Below are 19,624 nucleotides of genomic sequence, written 5' to 3' on the forward strand. Positions count from 1 at the left end.
GTAAACTTAGGAATTTGAGCATACAGCCCTACAATCAGCAAAAGAAAAATGCTCTTGACTAAAAGAGTGAAGTTAACTACACCACACCAACCTTCATCAAAGTGAAATGGCTAATTCCTTGCCCCCCTAACCCCTTACAAAGTGATCAATTTATTCTCCTAACTACAGTAACTGTCAAGACAGACGGAAAACAAGAATTTCCAATGTCATTTCTTCCCACTCCTTCTCAGTGTTTTCACTACAGCGCGAGAATCTCGCATATTTTATTATTTTCTCGCATTAAAAAATTATTACCGCGAGAAATTCGCGAATTCTATAAATCAATTTTAAAATTCGCATTTCTCGCATTTTGGAAAAAGCTTCCAATTACGCCATTTAGAATAAAATCCGTTCCACTTTTCTTCCTTGATCTTTCATTATTTTCAACATCTGGTATTTTGAATAAAAGAAACCTATTTCTCCCATGATACTGGAAGAAAGTGGAAAAAACTGGAAGAAAATGAATGAAAAACATAATACAGAATTTTAAATTCCATGTAACTTATGATAATAATTTATCTTGAACTTTAATTTATTATCCTTATTATCCAAAATAAATACTAACATGTATATCTAGATGAATTATATTTTACTGAAAATTCTGTTTAAAGATAGAATTATCTAAAAAATAAATATTACTTGGTAAAATATTAGTTCAGAAATTACTTTTTTAAAACTTTTTCAATTGTAAAAACCAGTTTTTTACCTTCAATTTATAACATTTATAAATTCTAAGCTAAATACTGTAAAGGTATCAAATTATATAAGAAAAAAAGAAGCTTAGCTTCTAATATAGGAAACAATTTAAGAACTGTTTTCAGAACTGCCTTTGGTTGAAAATTAATATAATGTTTCTAAATATAAGTACAATGAGTAATTTGCAGTATACTATGATGATATATAGTTTGATTACTATATTTTTAAATTTCTTTGTATAGTTATAAATAAAGTTCTTCGACAGTTCTTTTTGTAAGACATTGAAAGAAATCGGGCGCTTTAATTTCTGAAGAAATTCATTAAATTAGTCTTTAAAATTTTTGCTTTCTTTATTTTCATTTATTTTAAAAATGATTTGGTAGTGATTATTTCAACTATTATTTAAACTATATTAAAATTATAAAATGCTTAAAATTTTAATTTAATACTTAATATTTTTTTATTAAAAAGAGTTTCTTGCATTTGAAGAAACCTATTTTAAAGAGGGTGGTTCTTATACTGGTGTCTTCCGTGGTTCTTTTTTTCCACTTAAGTATAAACTTGCCATCCCTGAATGAAAGTAGTGTTTTTCCTTACAAACTGTTCAAGCAGAGCCATAGTAGCTCAGGGAATAGAGCATTCGACTTTCAACGTTCTGAATCAGGTTTGAATCCAGGCACTGGCTGGTCGAAGCGAATTCCATACCCGGCTTGCATTGACTACAGTGTGAATAAAGTATCCACAGTGGTAGACAGATCATGGGTTAGAGTTCCCTTGCCGTCAAGCTAGCCGTGGTAACTGTGTAAAGCAAATGCAGGTTAGTTCCATCAAAAAGTCCTCAATGAGGGCACATCTCTCTCAACAGTTGATCCAGAAGTTCCCTAGTCTTTCTGATTGGGTTCAAAATTACATGACTATGGAGTTGAACATTGGTAGCTGTAAACCCGAAATTGGGTTAGCTGCTCAATGATGATTATAAAACTGTGAAAGCAAGCTGCTCAATGATGATTATAATACTGTGAAAGCAAGCTGTTCAATGATGATTATAAAACTGCGAAAGCAAGCTGCAACCTTAAAATTAAAGTATCATTCCCTACATCAAAGCTCATTGTAAAAAGGTTTAAAGTTGCTGCAGTAGAAAGTGACCAATTAGTATAAGACTTCACGAACCAAGTTCCTGTTCTTGATAGGATGCACGTAGTATGTTCTTCAGGATAAAATGTCAAACAAAGGAGCATAAGAAATTCACTATTCAAGATAGGATATTCATTTAGGTAAGTAATGAAGACTGGCAAACAGTATCAACCAAATTATTACTTTCAAAGAAATTGTTTAAGTTCATGACAATTTTTATATACTCAAAAGAAGGCAAATTGAAGATATTACAATGAAATGGATGATAATTGGGTAGAACATGGTAACAACAAGGAAAATATAGTAAAATTGCTATGAAACATTAGAACAGTGCTCTGAAATTCATTATTTACAATTTAATTCAGGAAGGAAATCTTTACTTTCCCATTTGTAAAACTTGAAAAAAGTGCTTTTGAAGATTGCAGTCAATAATACATACATCATTACTACTATTTACCTTTCAAATTAATGTAATTACTTAAACAACCATAAATGTGATTATATTACATTTGAAACTAAATTAATTCATATCTTATTATTTTCATTCTTCAAAACTTTATAGAGGGATCTCATTTATGTGATTCTCTTGGGCTAATGCATGAGTGATAGATGACTGTAATTTAAAAAACATAAAAAATTTGAGTGGCTAACATACAGTGGGCTACAAATCCAGTAACTAAATATTTGATCCTTGATTGAAGCACTGACATTTCTGTTATTTTTTTTCTTGATGGCTATAATGGGTCATACAAATTTGAACAATTATATTTTTCATTGAACATTTAAACATGAATTTTAATTATTATGAGGGATAAGCTTATTTGCTTCTACAACTGCAATAAATTATGTAAAAAAATTATTATTCTTTTGCCAAACACATATCATATATACATGAAATATATTTAAATATTCACCATTATTTCCAGAAGCAGATAGCATCAGTAAGCCATAAGCAGCATTACGATCTGATTGCGTACTTGAATCATATTTCCTTCCTAAATCAGAGATATCAGATTTCCTTCCTAAGTATGAGAATAAACATTAAAAAAAAACTTAAAATAACATTCATAAATTGCTACCAGATTTTGCTCAACTAGTAAACAACATAATTTAAATAGAACAATTATGATTTACAATATTTGAAAGGATGCTAATTATTAAAACAAATTGTATATGTATTTTACATTTCACAGTCTGTCTTCATTTAAAAAAGTTTACCTTCAACTACAAATGATAGCCGAGAAGCATACAGGGTGTCTCAGTTAAGCGTTTCAGAACTTCTAAGAGGAGTAGGGAGCATCCTGACGACTCGAAATCATATAGCAATGTGGGGTCGGAAATGCTTCCCTGAAGCGGTGACGTGCACAGAAGCACCATAAAGAAAAGACCGTAAAGTGAAAAATTGCTACAATAATACATTGAAAAAATTATATGGTACATGGGCCAAAGTAAGTGTTCGAAGTTTCTGCCATCGGCTACAATGTACACCTCACATCTCCGGCGCATGGACATTCGAACATTCTGCAATACTCCAGGCATATCTCGCAGGCAGCTACTGTGATTCTTGCAACCAGCATTATCAACAGGGGTGTCATAAACCAATGTTTTCATATTACTCCAGAAATCAAGACATGATAGGTCGTTTGACCGAGGAGGCCATATAATTTTTTCAATGTATTATTATAGCCATTTTTCACATACGGTCTCTTTTTTTTATGGTGCTTCTGTGTACGTCACCGCCTCAGGAAAGCATTTCCGACCCCACATAGCTATAAGATTTCGAGTCGTCAGGATGCCCCCCACCCCTCTTAAAAGTTCTGAAACGCTTAACTGAGACACCCTGTATATTTAATGGCAAAAAAAAAATTTAACTTGGAAAAGTGAAACAAAAGTAGTTATTAAAGCTGATATTTTAGCATCAAATTTATAATTTGAAATGAAGACCTTTTGGATGTAATTGATAACTCAGAAATAATGTATAGATATGATGCAAAACTTAAGTGCAATTTAAAATAGACATTTTTGAATAACTGGATCAACGTTTGCAGGCAGATTTAAAAAATATATATAAGTATTCTAAAGCACATTACTTCTGTTTGAAACAACTCAAAGATGTTTTAGAAACTACTTTATTTGCAAGATTAGATTTCTTTCAGAGGAAATTTTTAGATTTAAATATGAAGGTAAAATTAGAGTTACGAGTTACATTTTTTAGTCACATTAATAATAATGTCTAAAAAGTAACAGCCACAAGAAAAATAGAAAATAGTGATTTAGGAGATAAACTGCAAAAATTGTCATGATCTTGTTTCTCAGGTGCCAAAAGAACCATTAATAACGTTTTTAGAAAGAAGATAATTATTGGTTGAATGCTATGAATATGATATAAACTAAAATTGAAAATCCAGATAGATCTAACACTTTTAATCCCTAAAAAAAGAATACTTCACTCACTATGCTTGCTATTCAAGTGGGCATAATAAATAGTAACTTATGGAAACTGTGAAAGAGATTTTTAAAAAAATAAAGAATTAACTTAAGTAACTGAGTTGGATATTTTTTAGGGGGTAGCAATGAAAGAACTTCTTCAAGACAAAATTCCCCATATTTACTCCTGAAAGTTAGGATATTCTTTGAGCTATGAGAAGATTAAACCTAATCAACAACTATTATAGCAAACATAAAGGAAACTCAAACAGAAAGTAAAATATAGAAATAGTGTTAAAGTATAATAAAAAATGTAAGTACAGTAGAACCTCGATCAACCGAGCTTTGATTAACAGAGGTTTCTGTTAACTGAGGCAATAACAAAGCCTGATTTTTTTTTTTACCTTTTTTTTCTTCTCATTTCCAAAATCAACTTGGAAAAAATTCTACACATTTAAATTCGTTGTCCGTGTTACAGGCACTACTTCCCCACAAAATCCCTCAACTTCCAAGAAATATTACATTGTGAGAAGACAACATCCACGAATGCTTTGTCAACAGTGGTCATGTAACCCTATTGAATACCAGTTGATTTCCTTTTTAAATCTTTTTAGCTGTGAAATATAAGTTCATATATGTTTATTTTTATCATTTAAAATATGTTCTATTGTTGTTTAGTTTGAAAGTATGTGAATTCGCAAGCACGGAAGGTTTTTATACATGGTTTCTATTAACCGAGATTTCCAATATCCGAGGTACTAGCGGTCCCAATTAGCTTGGATAATCGAGGTCTTACTGTATGTAAAAAATGTATGTAGTATGTAATGTTAAAGTAAAATAAAAAATGTATTATTATGCACTTAACTTAACTAAGAACTTTGTATTGTTTTAAAATTGTTATTTCTAGTCATTCAATTTATGGTAAAAAACAAAGTTTCATATCTGAATTATATAACTCTGGAACAAAACATAATATATGCATACAACTCAAGTTTGGAACTTACTTATTAGGACCAAAATAAATTATTATGTTTAACAACGAAGAGTGAAAAACTAAATTTTTAAATTAATATTTTTGAAAACAAATCACTATATGGATTATAAGTCAAAATATTGAAATTGTACAAAAGAATCATATACCACAAAGTTAAATTATAAATAAAATTAAAGATGCTAAAATAAAAAATAACAGATCCTGAAAGTGATACAAAAATTACATTGATTTTGAGATATGGTGAAATATTTAAAAAGTAAAATTAACATCAAGGGATCCAAACTTTGGACCTCTCTCCAGACCAAACTATGAGGACTATGCTTTCTGGATTATAGTCACCCTTATATTTTGGGGGTCAGAAATCCATACAAAAAATAAAAACTTTTCACAGAAAGTACATTTTGTGCCAGATTTTGTAACTAGAAATATCATCTGCACTAATTAATTAGCATATTTGAGATCCCCTCCTTGAGCTATTATAGTAAAATGATAAGATAAGAAATTAAAATTTTTGATGTCATTGATAGATTTAAAAGTTTAAAATGAAAATGAGTATGTCATATTTCTTGAAAAAATTATCAACACTGGACATACATCTTTGTGACATCAAAGAAGGTGGTCTCATAAAATTAGAAAAGTAGTGCAAATTGGAAAGCGAGACAAGCAGAACCAAATTTTTTGAAAAATTTTGAGTACACATCAGTGGATAGTGTGGATAGATAATGGTTAAAGATAATAAATTTCTTAAATTGATAAAATGTATTTTTACCTCTTTTTAACTAAAAATTTATTGCAAGCTTTGAATAGTACATAAAAAGTTTACATTTTCATAGATTCTACATAATGCATTCATTAAAACTTATGTAAGTTTGTGTTCAAACAAAAGAAAAGCTCACCAGAATTTCTTGGAGATGAAAGTTTCAGAAGACTACTTACAACATCTAACTCTGCACTGCTCCTCTTATCTTTATGACCTGTTTCGAGAAAAATTATTTAGTAAAAGAAATTTTAGGAAGCAATTATTTTAATAATTTTTCCAAATATGATAAATCAAACAATTCATTTTTCTAATCAGTGATTTTCACTTAAAATTATTTTTTTATAAACCATTTATTAGACATTTTAGTTTTAAGAAGCAATAAACGAGCAATAGTTAAGAACAGTTCAAAAGGCAATAATTAATAATAAGTTTTATTACATTTGGTTTGGCCACAATAGCATTTTATACTTATTTAAAGCACAACTTTAAACATACTTTTTTCCTAATCAATTTACTGAATTGTATATGGATAAGAGTCAGTATTAGCTATGTGAGAACAATTTCTTCACTATTATGCTTAATGGTATAAACATTTATCCTTTAAATCAGTCTGATAAAACTACATTGCATATTCATATCAAAAAATAGCAATTTAGTAAATTATTATTTAAATTTTTATCATGAATTTAAAATTTTACTCCTCTTCAAATAATGACATGGTAGATTTTGTATTAAGTTATAGATATAGAATTACCAAAATGAGGTTTCTAAAATAAATATCTCACTAAAAATTTTACTTATTTTCCAGAAGTAGTGTTGATCTAATCCTTGGTGGTTTAGTTAGGCTATACCATCTCCAACTCCATGAAGGAAAAGATTTCCAGCATTTCTTAAAAGCTCATGTATAATGCATATCAAGTAAATTGTGCATTTAAGTACATGAGTAGGAAAGGCCTGACCTGCTTTGCACCAATGATACTGGGATTATCTAAATGAATTCAGCAGAATTCAGAATATTTGCTTATTTTTTTATATAAGCAAATATAACAATTCAAGCATTGAAAATCAGAAGTTTTAAGAAAGATGAGGAAAAAAAAACTTTTCTCCCCATATTTTGGATTTTTTAATTTATAATTTTAAATTTATTTGTAATTTGAAATTTTAAAATTATTTTATAAATAAATAGCTTTTTTTTTAAAAAAAAAATACACCTTCAAACATTCATTGTTTCATAGTTTTCAGTTTAAATTATACAAAAAACTTCCAAATTGTTTATCAATTAATCATTTTTTTAGTTTACTTTTTTTGAAAAAATTTGTACACAGTGATTGTCTTAGGATGTCTTTAATTATTTTTTATAAACTACACATTTTTCTCTTATTTTGATAATGAGTATTACTCTTGAAAATGTACAGATTAAATAATAAAAAAGGGTAATTTAAAAATTGTTGAGGATCAAATTCAGTTTTTACATAATATTACACATTTGACAAATTTTCACGATGTCACCTTTCAAAACTCAAAGTGCCCTTTTCTCTGAGGAAGAACTCAGACTTTTTTTTATTTCTAGGGAAAACTTTGATTATTATAATCAGAAATATGAAGTATCATCAGCAAGTGCATGCCTTTAAAATGCTGTTACTTTGAAAGGATGTCCCTCTCATGTTTACTTTTGCATTGCAATTTCAACTTTTATATTGATTGTATTCTTATGCACAGAAAATAGAATAAATTATTTTTAATACAGTCAAACCCTGCTATAGTGAACACGGTTTATAGTGAACTCCCGGATATAGTGAACAAAATATTCGATCCCGTGCCTTAGTATACCCGTATAATGTTATATTTTGTGGATATAGTGAACCAAAAAAGTGATGAAATTAGATATAATGAACTTTTTCTGTCATTGACTGATTTCTTTCTTCTTTTTTTTGTAATAATTTTAAAATTTCTACTTCAAAATAAATACATATACTGATTTTTAAAACCATCTATAGAGGGGAAGGTAGCGATAAGCATTTTTTTCTTGTTTGCTTCGTTTATCTTACTTTCTCATCCCTAAACAAATCAAGTAGATGTTTCCAACCCAGGCAGATGATGTCAGTGGGATCAATATGCATTTTCTGTCAGAGGGAAAGAGTAATTATTCATTATTGGTCAAAGGGTTAGACACTAATATGTGTTGATAAGGCCCTCATTTCAACTCCTTTTTGCTCTCAGTTCAGTTAAAAAAAAACCTGCAAGCAAGTGTCTCAAATTTAACTATGGATGGCAGTAAATGTAAAATGTTCTTCATTGATGATAAATGGGCATAATTAGAAAAATTGAAAATGGATGTAATCAAGCTGATATTTGCGGGGAATGTAAACTATCCAAATCTACAGTTTGTAACATATGGAAAAATAGGCAATTAACAATTTCTGCTCATGAAAAAAATTTAAATGGCAGAAAAAAGTTGAGAAAAGCAGATCACAAGGATGTTGAAGAAGCATTCAAAGCCGCCGCCATCTTCCAGTATCTGGACAAGTGTAGATGAATTTGCTGAGCGATTTTATGAGACTACTTTTATGTGTTCGTTAGACAGGTTTAAAAAGCGGAATAACAGAAATTCAGGAAAAATTATCTGAGAGTTGGGAAGTATTTCCATATCTGATGTTGAAGATTGCTCATCAGCTAAAGATTACAAATTTTTTTTTGTACGCAGGACGAAGAGTAATAAAAAATAACACATTTTTTGCTACTACATAATATTTTTCAGTCATTCATTTGAATAATGTGTAATAAAAGGGAGGAGTTTGGGAGTCATTAGTTAAATTGCCCGCGTAACGGATATAGTGAACTCCCGCTTATAGTGAACCGAAATTTCGGTCCCTTGAAGGTTCACTATAGCGGGGTTTGACTGTTATAATAAATATTACAAAGGGAATTAAAAAATAAGATAACTTTGCTTCATAAACTCTCATTTACCAAATCAATAATATATAGGTCTATCAAATATTCTAGAATTGGTTTCGAATGGCCAACCAAATTTTTATGTTTGGCGGTATAAATGTTCATTTTCATACCCTCGTAAGTTAGAACCCAACCTGAAAAAAAAAGGGAACTGCTAGATCAAACCATGGGTTTAATTAGCCATCATAGAGGGTTTTTTCATGGAGTTCATCCACATATACAGTACATGGAGAGGAAAAACATTAAAAACTCTCATAAGCTCAGCAGCCTGCCACTCAACATATTTGACATCAGTGTCATGCTTGATGTGAGTTAGGAGCAGAATTTGAATTGACCAGTCTTTACTAGGATTTGAACCTGAGTTGCCTCTGCGAGTTCTCCATCCTTTAGGCCATTGTGGCTTCCAATTAAATATAATCAATTTTGTTCCCATTTAATGCTATTTATACACCCTATATAGCCTCTCATCAATTTTTCTCAAAAATTAAGAACTTAATCATTGTTCAATGAAATTTATGATTAAATATTTATATGTCATGTAAGGAGAAACATTACATACTGAACTGAATTTTTCCATCCTCTTATAATTCAGAGCAATATAATCTTCAATCTATGGTTAACATGACCAAATTAGCACAATATGGTTAACAATACACTTCTGATAATGCTAGTCACAAAGGACACACAAATAATTTCGAATTATTGCTGAACGTAAAAATTAAGACTATTTAAAACTGTTTAACTAAAAAATTCAGAAGCTTTGAAAGTTCTCACAGGAAAAATTTAAATATACAATGTTCATCAAAATCTTGCATATAAAAAGGGATATAGTTACAAGATAATAAAAGTAGGTTACAAGAATCAATAAATTCTTTAATAATAAATCAAATGTTACATTAACTGAACAAAATCAAATTCAGATTCAAATTTTAAATATATATATATACATAAATTTTGCTTATATTTATTAAAAAGGATAACTTAAAATGCTTACTAAGTTCTTTGCCAGTTGCTCGCTTGTGCAAGGGTCCTGGGATATTATCTTTCCTTGACTGAAAGAGAATCACGCATTAGAGATATATTAATAAAAAAATTATTAATATTTATTACTTACAATCATATTTCAGAAGGACAAAGAAAGTAAAAATATCCCCATGTAATTAGGATTATATGCAGAGTTGCTATTTTGTACTGTCATTGAACGAGATTTTACAAATGGTAATAAAATAATAACTCAAGAGCCCATTTAAGTGAAAGACAAGGTTAGACATTGAATTGACATTGTTGATCATGTAAAGCAGTGTTTCCCAAAGTGCGGTACAAGTACCCCCAGGGGTACAGGAACAGTTTAGCAGGGGTACGCATTCTTACGTGAAATATCTTGCAAGAAACGAAACTTCAAAAAGTTTTATTTAAAAACAAAGCTAACAATGAAAATTTACGATTGCGTATTTTCCTATTGGCTATATTTTGCAGAGTTAAAAGTTAATAATTAGTGGTGCCAACAGCCAGTTCTGATTTTAAACTTTTGTGCAATTTTTTAATAGTAAAAAATACATTTATTTTTTTATTGGTGGTACACAGCGTTATGAAAAATTTAGAAAGGGCACACAAAAGTCATAAGTTTGGGAAACACTGATGTAAAGCTACAAGAGACATGCTTTTTTTCATGGAAAATTTTTTCCTAAAGTTTTGCAACATCAAAACTAAAGATCCTCTGGAGTTATAAGAAAATACATAAATTTACATTTAATTATTTTGTGAAATATGAGAGCCATAGCACTGACAACTGTTTTGTGTTTTTCTACATTCACACTATTAAGGCAAAAACACTTACAGTTGACTTTTGCAATGGAGGTCATTAAAAAATCTTTCAAATGAGGCTCTTTTCCCAAACATTGATCAACAAAATTTACATAAGCCAACAGTTAACCTATATCTCATCGATTTCAATGAATATATATTAAAGAGTAGTGTACTTATGTGTAAAATACTTTCGATGCCATCTTAAAATAGTAAAAAAAAAAAAAAAAACGATTAAATGTTGTGTGGGTTTTAAAGTTATTAACTGACTTTGTGAAAAGGGATCCTGTACGAAATTAGCTTTAAGAATAGCATAAATAAAATTAATTCACACATTTATGGTTACTTGTGCATGTCTATATATTCATGCTTAACCCACGGATGGTTCTGAACGTATAAAGTTGTATTGTAACCTGCAGTCTTCTCCGCTAGTAAAACAGATTTTCCATGTCATTAGATAGATAAATAGTGTATTAGGAAGAAACATTCGCCCAATTTTGGCTGTTTCCTAAATGGCCAATGGGCTAAGTTGCCATCTTGAATTTGCTGAGGGGGAGGGGAAGACTGTACATATTGCTGTCCAGCCAAGTGAGATATAGTTTTTTATGCCTTTTTTTACATTTATCTGAAACATGACAGTCTGAAAATAATTTTGTCAGTAGATTCAGGGGTCATTTCAGCGAGCAAAAATATAAACAGACCACCCTCAACAAGATCTGATCATTAGATCTTCACGTTCTAGGACTCACTCTTAGTGGCTCAAGGCAGTGACCTCAAATATGCTAATTATTAAGAGCAGACAATATTTAAAGTTACGAAATTAGACACAAAAATGTACTTTCTCTGAATAAACATGTCTTTCTTTCGACAGATTCCCCCCAAAATTATAGAAGGCAATCTGGGAAATATGGTTCCCATAGTTTGGTCAGGTCAAAGTTTGGACCCCTTAATGTTAATTTTACTTTTTGAGTATTTCACTATATTCTGAGAAAATTGTAAGCAAATCAAAAACTTTTTACACAAAATTATAAAACTAGTTTATCCAAAGATAATTCCATGCAAAAAATAAATTTTATCAAATATTTATTATTTTATTTAAGAATGGTTGAATAAATTTAGAATTGTAAGGCATAAAATTTTTTGCATCATTGTAAAGAACATAATTTTGCATGGCAAAATTCAGAATCGGTTGAAAAGATCAAAATCGGTTGAAAAGTTCCTGAGAAATCGAATTTTAAATATCTATTCAATTTCTCAGGAACTATTCAACCAATTTTGCCATGTAAAAGTACATTCTTTAAAATGATGAAAAAAACTGTTTCAACTTACAACTAAACTTTTTTTTCTACCATTATTAAGTAAAACAATAAATATTTACTAAAAAATGTTTTTTGCATGGAATTATCTTTGTATAAACGAATTTTATAATTGGTTGCAAAAAGTTTTCAATTAGATTTAAAAGTTCATTACATCTGGCAAAATATGGAAGTAAAATTAACATTAAGGAGGTCTAAACATAGGAGCGATCGTTTGATCAAACTATTGGGGCTATATTTCCCAGATTGCGACTATCCAATATTTCGGTGGTCAGAAATCCTTCAAAAAAATAATATTCAGAGGAAGTAAATCGGGGTTTTTTTGGTGTACGGTATAACAAATTTTATATGAAAACGTAAAAGGTTAAATGGGATACATCTTATAAAGATTTCAGACCCTTACTTTAAACATTTTTATCAAGAGCTATCATTCAGCCTAAATTTTTGCATCTATCTAGAGAAAGAAACAGAATACTAGTTCACTTTTGTATTTGCACAGTATCCGTGACAGGAAAATCTGCTCATTTTTAAACAACAAAAATGTGGGTTACCTTTTACCCCAAGGTCTTCACATTTTAAACATATCTTTTGAAACAAGAAGCAAATGTTTCAAATTTAAAAAGAAGTAAATATGAAAATACCCTAGGTTCTGGAGAGCGGTTACGGACTTTAAGGTTTCTTTCCATATTCATTCTCAGGTTCTTCACCAACAAATTAAAAGTTCAAATGTATCTATAAGAACAAAAGATACATTAAAAGAAAAATAGTAAAAAATATTTGTTAAGAAATTATTTAACTTTTTATAACCAGTTTGGGATCACGGTATTATAAAAAATCAGTCTCAAAAATTAATCTTTTGAAACTGACATGAAACTTTTTTGTCTAGATTCAGTATGTAATTGAATAGTCAACTGGAAGTTAAAGAAATAAAATTGCTATATAAATTTTCAAACAATATCAACGAAAAAAAAAATCTTCTTAGTTTACTATAACCAAGAGAAATTAAATGGATACATTTTATACTACAAATGTCAAAGAGTTAGGTAAAAGAGTAAAAACATTTGAATTTTTTGAAAAATAGTTAAATAAGTACAATCCGAATTTTGTATGAAAAATTTAGTTTTAAATGAAAGTAATAAAACTTAAAATATGCTGGAAAAAAAACATGATTTAAAGTAAAACATGATATAAACTGAGAACAATAACATTTCACTAGGGCATGAAGCATAACTCTTAAATAAAAAATTTTATTAATTAAAGTTTGTTCTCTTTCCCATAGTTTTAAAATTGTATCATTACAAAAGCTTAGTTTTGGAACGAAAAATTTTAAAGCAAAACCAGATTTAAAAAATTAGAGGTAAAGAAATTTAAAAAAAGGGAATATATACACTTTTCTTACTTTGTTTTGGTTTATTTAACAGCTTTTGATTTTTAATGTAACACTCAAATGTTTTCTGTATGTTTGTTCCGTCGTTTTTTTAAAAATTTTATGTTTTTTTAAATAAAATAGGAAAATTTATGAAAAATATTTTTTAAGTTTTTAATTAAAATTCAATACATAAAAATAAGTAAAAGATGAAGAAACCATTTATACTTTGATAGTTTATAAACTAGATAGTCATTAAGTTTCTTAGTTTCACAAGAATTAGGAAACAATTTTAGGAGCTTTAAAAAAAAATATGTAAAAAAACCATTAATTGCTAAACTTGGTAACTGGGGGACATATTTCTTATAACCTGCAAGATATTTAAAACATATTATTTTGCATTCTAATACTAACCTTTATTAACAAAAACAAATAGTTAAAAAGCAACAAGAAACAATAGTTAATAAAAACAAACAGTTAAAAAGCAAACACTAACATCCGTATTCACCATTGACCCTAACCCTCGGTCAGAATTTAAAACAGGTTTTATGAGAGCAACTCTAGGTTAGAGTCTAAAATTTCATTTCACCGTGTACGTAACTACGAGTTACTCTAACCCAGAGTTAAATAACCTTAACCTGAAGATATTCTCGGTTAGAGTAACCACGGACGCACAGTAGTGTGTGCTTATTTACTTTGCTTTCTTCGTCAGTATTTTTTTTTATTTCTGTTTCTGAATTTTAATTGTTTTGAATTTCGATTCTTTTTTTGTATTTTTAACCTGAAGATTTCTCTGGTTTGAGCAACCACGGATGCGAAGGAGATTTTTTATTTATTTATGTTTTCAAAAATAACACTTTTGATGTTCAATGAGGTCATTTTTTTTACTTGATGTAACTATAACTAATTTATATTTTATAAGTGCTTATTAATAAAGTGAAAATTAAATAACACCTTTGATGTTCGGTTGCTTTTTTTTTATGTTCATTGAGATCAATTGTTTTACTACATTTAACTATAATTAATTTATATCGAATAAATGCTTATTAATAAAATGAAAATTAAATTTTCCTGAGTTAATATCTTCTATAGAAGATACTAAAGATATTTCTCAAATTATTATTAACAGTCATTGCAGCACTTAAATAATTTTTTGCTCGAAAAAAAAAATCGTGGATAATACAGATTGCGGCTACAATGATTCAAATGAATAGTGTAAGTAAGAAGATTCTAAATAATTTAACTAACTTTTATTTAGTTTTTTAAAAGAAAGAAAAACGATCAATACTTGAAAGAAATATAAAATTTAAAGAAGAATATAATTCATTAAATTATTATAGATATTAATATTAATTATCGAGATAAGATTTTGCCCAAAAATAAAAATAGTTTAGAGATGAACTGGCAAAATAATATGCAATATCTAGATATGAAGATAACGAAAAGAATTTTAAATCCATGAAATAAAACTAGTAATAAAATTAAAAACATATGAATTATTTTAAATATATATTAAAAGTTATGCTGAAAAAAATATTACGTAATCAATACAAATTTTGATCTGAGGTAACATTTAAACTACACAATAACATGCATCAAATAACTTTGCAAATCAGGAAATTTATAACCATAAAATAATCTGCTGAATATTTGAAAAAAATATAATCATTTGGAAGAGATTAATTACTTAAAACTATATGAAGTTAAAATGCTCGTCTTCAGTTGTCATTTTTAATATATAGCCTGACTACTTTATGACATATGGGGCATATATACAACTGATACATTTCCATTTACAATTATCTAAATAATAAAATTTTTAAAGGCATGATCTTTTCTAAATTTTAAAAGTTTTGGAATATTTGTTCCGATTATGACACCCTCTTTGTGGACACTGTTTTGGAGCGTTGCTCTGGAACTTTTCTCACGGGTCTATATGAGTGTTTGTGTTTCCTTTTTATTTCAAGACAATATCAGTTATTGCATAGATCCAGTCATATGTCCCAGCTTCTGATGGCATCTGGATGATATCACCTGATCCCCCTAGCTCAGATTGGTCTCTACTGTTTGAATGCGATCTAGTAAATTAAATAGTAATTAATAGTTCTTGATTTTTAACTGTGTCTAGTCTGACTTTTTGTTGGTAACATTTACTATATTGACCTATCACTTTCATTATTGGCAAAAATGGAAAAGCATTATCTGATGGAACGTGGATCTTTTGAGGGTGAATAACTCATATTGATTTTTCATTTACTTTTGCTTAGTGGTCTGAGATTGCATCCAAAAAAAAAAATGCTCATTTTTTTCTCTTTATTATTATTTTACGTGGTTAATATGCACAGGTGTATCAGCCACATTTCTTGATTTTTTTTATCTGGAAACAAATTAGTAATCCTGGGTTAATATTGCAGGCATAACTGGCATCTAACCATTATATTTCTTTGGTCAGGCTATAAAAATATACCATCTTTTTCCCTTCATCACCTTTTGTATCAAAATTATACATATTTGTCGTTTTAACTTATCAAAAATAATTTTGCTATAAAATTCAGGGCCTGAGTTCTTAATGATTTTCTCTTTTCTACATTTAATAGACTCTTTTGCAATATTTCATTAATGCAAATATAATTATTATCATTAGCCAATAAATAACTCTGGTACACAAGGTAGAAGACGTAAAGGTTTTGAGAGAAAAATAAATTTTCTAGGGACCCCTAAAACTTTTATAAAATTAAATTTAATCTAAATTAAATACAGCACCTTCAACTCAGAATGGTCCTTAAACAATTCTATAAGTATGTATGATATTTTTTGACTCAATAGTTTTTCTGTTATGAAAGTAAGAAGTGTATGCATCATAAACTATTTGAAGCAATGATGACCTAATCCCTGCGGCAGAATTTCTTTGGGCTTTCTGCGACAAACCTCTCTAGCACTAATATCCTTCTGCAAGATATTTTTAATAACAAATACACATGTTACTAATTAAATTTAAAGTAATAAAAAAGTTGTGCTAACAGAAACACTATTAGGATAATAAAAAAAATTTACATATAATTTTTTTAAAATGAATATGTAATATTTTTTTTTATTCTAATATCATGAGCAATATTCTCACATTTTGTAAGAGGAAAACACACCAATTATATCTTTTTTCGCATTTCGTAAATCAACATCACATAAAAAATACTAATTGAAAATCATGAAATCCTTAGCAGTAATTACCAGGAAAAAAATAAACGGCAAAATCTGGCGAATCGGACTCTTCAAAAAGGGGGACAGTAAATAAGTGTTTTGTTTCGAGATTTCGTTGTGGTAGTAAATAATATCATATTAAAATATGGAATTTTAAAAACTGTGTGGAAATAAATGCCTCCTCCCCCAAGAAAAAACATTAGAATCATTGCTTTGAAAATTAAATATTCATAAGCACGATTTAAATTTCCCACATTGTCAAAAAAATATCGGGACATTAATAAACCATGCGAAAAATCAATATCAATAACTACAGAAAATAAAGTGAAAACACTACAAGGATTTGCAATAGTATTGGCGCAAAATGATTATTTAAGTGCCCAATATAAATGGGAAAAAAACTATGAAATCATCACATTAAAAGTAAATAATTGATTTGAGTTTGTTTTTCAAAAATGTGAAAATTCTCAGCAATAACTGTCGAAAGAATGATTGAAATACTGCATGGATTAAACGAGAGTATTGGTGCAAAAGAATGATTTCTTGAATCCGTAATTAGAATTTTGCGTGCCATAATAATATTGGTATACCAAAAAATTCACGAGAATATAAATAATAACAGAGCAATGAAAGACATCAGAATTTCAAAGAAAAAAAAAACTAAAATTCAAAGCATTATCAACAAAAAAATTATCAACGATGAAATTATGTGAGGGAATGACAAATCCAATAAAATTTAAAAATAACAGTTAGGCCTTATTGATTTCTGAAATCAATCACATACAATTATATTAATACAAGAAAGCAACATGTAATTATCCGCCTTCTCAATGTACTTGTACTTCACTTTAATGAAAATATATCGGAATATTAATAAACCATGAGAAAAATCAATATCAATAACTGTGGAAAATAAAGTCAAAACACGAAAAAACTATAAATCATCACATTAAAAGTAAATAATTGATGAGTTTGTTTTCGTTTTTCAAAAATGTGAAAATTCTTAGGAATAACTGTCGAAAGAACAATTGAAATACTGCATGGATTAAACGAGAGTATTGGTGCAAAACGAGCTTGTCAAAGAAGGATTTCTTGAAACCGCAATTAGAATTTTGCGTGCCATAATAATATTGATATACCAAAAAAATTCATGAGAATATAAATAATAACTGAGCAATGAAAGACATCAGAATTTCGAAAAAACAAAGCAAAAATTCATAGCAATATCAACAAAAAAATTATCAATGATGAAATTATGTGGGGGACTGACAAATCTAATAAAATTTAAAAATAACAGTTAGGCCTTATTAATTTCTGAAATCAATCACATACAATTATATTAATACAAGAAAGCAACATGTAATTATCCACTTTCTCAATGAACTTGTACTTTATTTTACTTTATTGAAAATATATTGGGATATTAATAAACCATGAGAAAATTCAATATCAATAACTGCGGAAAATAAAGTCAAAACACTACATGGAGTTGCGATAGTATTGGCGTAAAGTGATTATTTAAGTGCCCAATATAAATGGGAAAAAACTATAAAATCATCACATTAAAAGTAAATAATTGATTGGAGTTTGTTTTCGTTTTTCAAAAATATGAAAATTCTCAGCAATAACTGTCGAAAGAATGATTGAAATACTGCATGGATTAAACGAGAGTATTGGTGCAAAACGAGCTTGTCAAAGAAGGATTTCTTGAATCCGCAATAAGAATTTTGCGTGCCATAATAATATTGGTATACCAAAAAAATTCATGAGAATATAAATAATAACTGAGCAATGAAAGACATCAGAATTTTGAAAAAAAAAACAAAGCAAAAACGCATAGCAATATCAACAAAAAAATGATCAATGATGAAATTATGTGGGGGAGTGACAAATCTAATAAAATTTAAAAAGAACAGTTAGGCCTTATTGATTTCTGAAATCAATCACATACAACTATATTAATACAAGAAAGCAACATGTAATTATCCACTTTCTCAATGAACTTGTACTTTATTTTACTTTATTGAAAATATATTGGGATATTAATAAACCATGAGAAAAATCAATATCAATAACTGCGGAAAATAAAGTCAAAACACTACATGGATTTGCGATAGTATTGGCGTAAAGTGATTATTTAAGTGCCCAATATAAATGGGAAAAAACTATAAAATCATCACATTAAAAGTAAATAATTGATTGGAGTTTGTTTTCGTTTTTCAAAAATATGAAAATTCTCAGCAATAACTGTCGAAAGAATGATTGAAATACTGCATGGATTAAACGAGAGTATTGGTGCAAAACGAGCTTGTCAAAGAAGGATTTCTTGAATCCGCAATAAGAATTTTGCGTGCCATAATAATATTGGTATGCCAAAAAAATTCATGAGAATATAAATAATAACTGAGCAATGAAGGACATCAGAATTTCGAAAAAACAAAGCAAAAATTCATAGCAATATCAACAAAAAAATTATCAATGATAAATTATGTGGGGGACTGACAAATCTAATAAAATTTAAAAATAACAGTTAGGCCTTATTGATTTCTGAAATCAATCACATACAATTATATTAATACAAGAAAGCAACATGTAATTATCCACTTTCTCAATGAACTTGTACTTTATTTTACTTTATTGAAAATATATTGGGATATTAATAAACCATGAGAAAAATCAATATCAATAACTGCGGAAAATAAAGTCAAAACACTACATGGAGTTGCGATAGTATTGGCGTAAAGTGATTATTTAAGTGCCCAATATAAATGGGAAAAAACTATAAAATCATCACATTAAAAGTAAATAATTGATTGGAGTTTGTTTTCGTTTTTCAAAAATATGAAAATTCTCAGCAATAACTGTCGAAAGAATGATTGAAATACTGCATGGATTAAACGAGAGTATTGGTGCAAAACGAGCTTGTCAAAGAAGGATTT

At 28.6% G+C, this 19,624-nt stretch overlaps 1 protein-coding gene across 5 annotated transcripts in view; it reads right to left on the reverse strand.

The window, feature by feature from the left end:
- Positions 1-19,624, reverse strand: part of LOC107447897 (uncharacterized) — a 48,716-nt gene that overhangs the window by 23,576 nt on the left and 5,516 nt on the right. For 4 of the 5 annotated variants that reach the window (XM_043043919.3, XM_016062938.4, XM_016062937.4 and 1 more), the window contains 4 exons: positions 12,763-12,853; positions 9,997-10,054; positions 6,187-6,264; positions 2,784-2,891 (listed from right to left, as the gene is read on the reverse strand). In XM_043043919.3, coding sequence (XP_042899853.1) covers positions 2,784-2,891; positions 6,187-6,264; positions 9,997-10,054; positions 12,763-12,813 — 295 coding nt within the window. In that variant the 5' untranslated portion in view covers positions 12,814-12,853. Of the gene's footprint in view, positions 1-2,783; positions 2,892-6,186; positions 6,265-9,996; positions 10,055-12,762; positions 12,854-16,250; positions 16,520-19,624 lie in introns of those variants that run through there. The other variant, XM_071187961.2, reaches the window with a different exon arrangement.

The sequence above is a fragment of the Parasteatoda tepidariorum genome, chromosome 11 (assembly GCF_982258835.1).
Source record: "Parasteatoda tepidariorum strain Cologne lab strain chromosome 11, Ptep-v5.0, whole genome shotgun sequence".
Taxonomy (NCBI): Eukaryota; Metazoa; Arthropoda; class Arachnida; order Araneae; family Theridiidae; genus Parasteatoda; species Parasteatoda tepidariorum.